We start from the raw sequence: 251 nt of genomic DNA, 5'->3' as shown, positions 1-251 counted from the left end.
GGATGTTGTTGGATCGTAGCCGCGGCAGGAGACCGATACCTCTCGAGGACGCCATCAAACGGGGCCTCATCACTCCCGATGGCGCTGCGTTGCTCACCGGTCTTTTGAACATCACCGTCACCGCGCAGACGAGAACGAAGGAAATTCGGGAGGAGAGGGGTAGAATGGACGATACGGATGTGGTCGATAACGCAATTTCCTTCGATGACGACGTTCCAAGAGCGATCGGCACGACCACCACCATTATCGCC

At 57.0% G+C, this 251-nt stretch overlaps 1 protein-coding gene across 1 annotated transcript in view; it reads left to right on the top strand.

Annotated features, from left to right (window-relative positions):
- LOC102676092 (microtubule-actin cross-linking factor 1-like) overlaps positions 1 to 251 on the top strand; it is an 81873-nt gene that overhangs the window by 15700 nt on the left and 65922 nt on the right. The window contains 1 exon segment of the mRNA XM_031508603.1: positions 20 to 182. Coding sequence (XP_031364463.1) covers positions 20 to 182 — 163 coding nt within the window.

This window comes from Apis dorsata, unplaced genomic scaffold, assembly GCF_000469605.1.
Source record: "Apis dorsata unplaced genomic scaffold, Apis dorsata 1.3 scaffold_92, whole genome shotgun sequence".
NCBI classification, from domain to species: Eukaryota; Metazoa; Arthropoda; class Insecta; order Hymenoptera; family Apidae; genus Apis; species Apis dorsata.
This window is presented reverse-complemented; position numbering and strand designations above follow the sequence as displayed.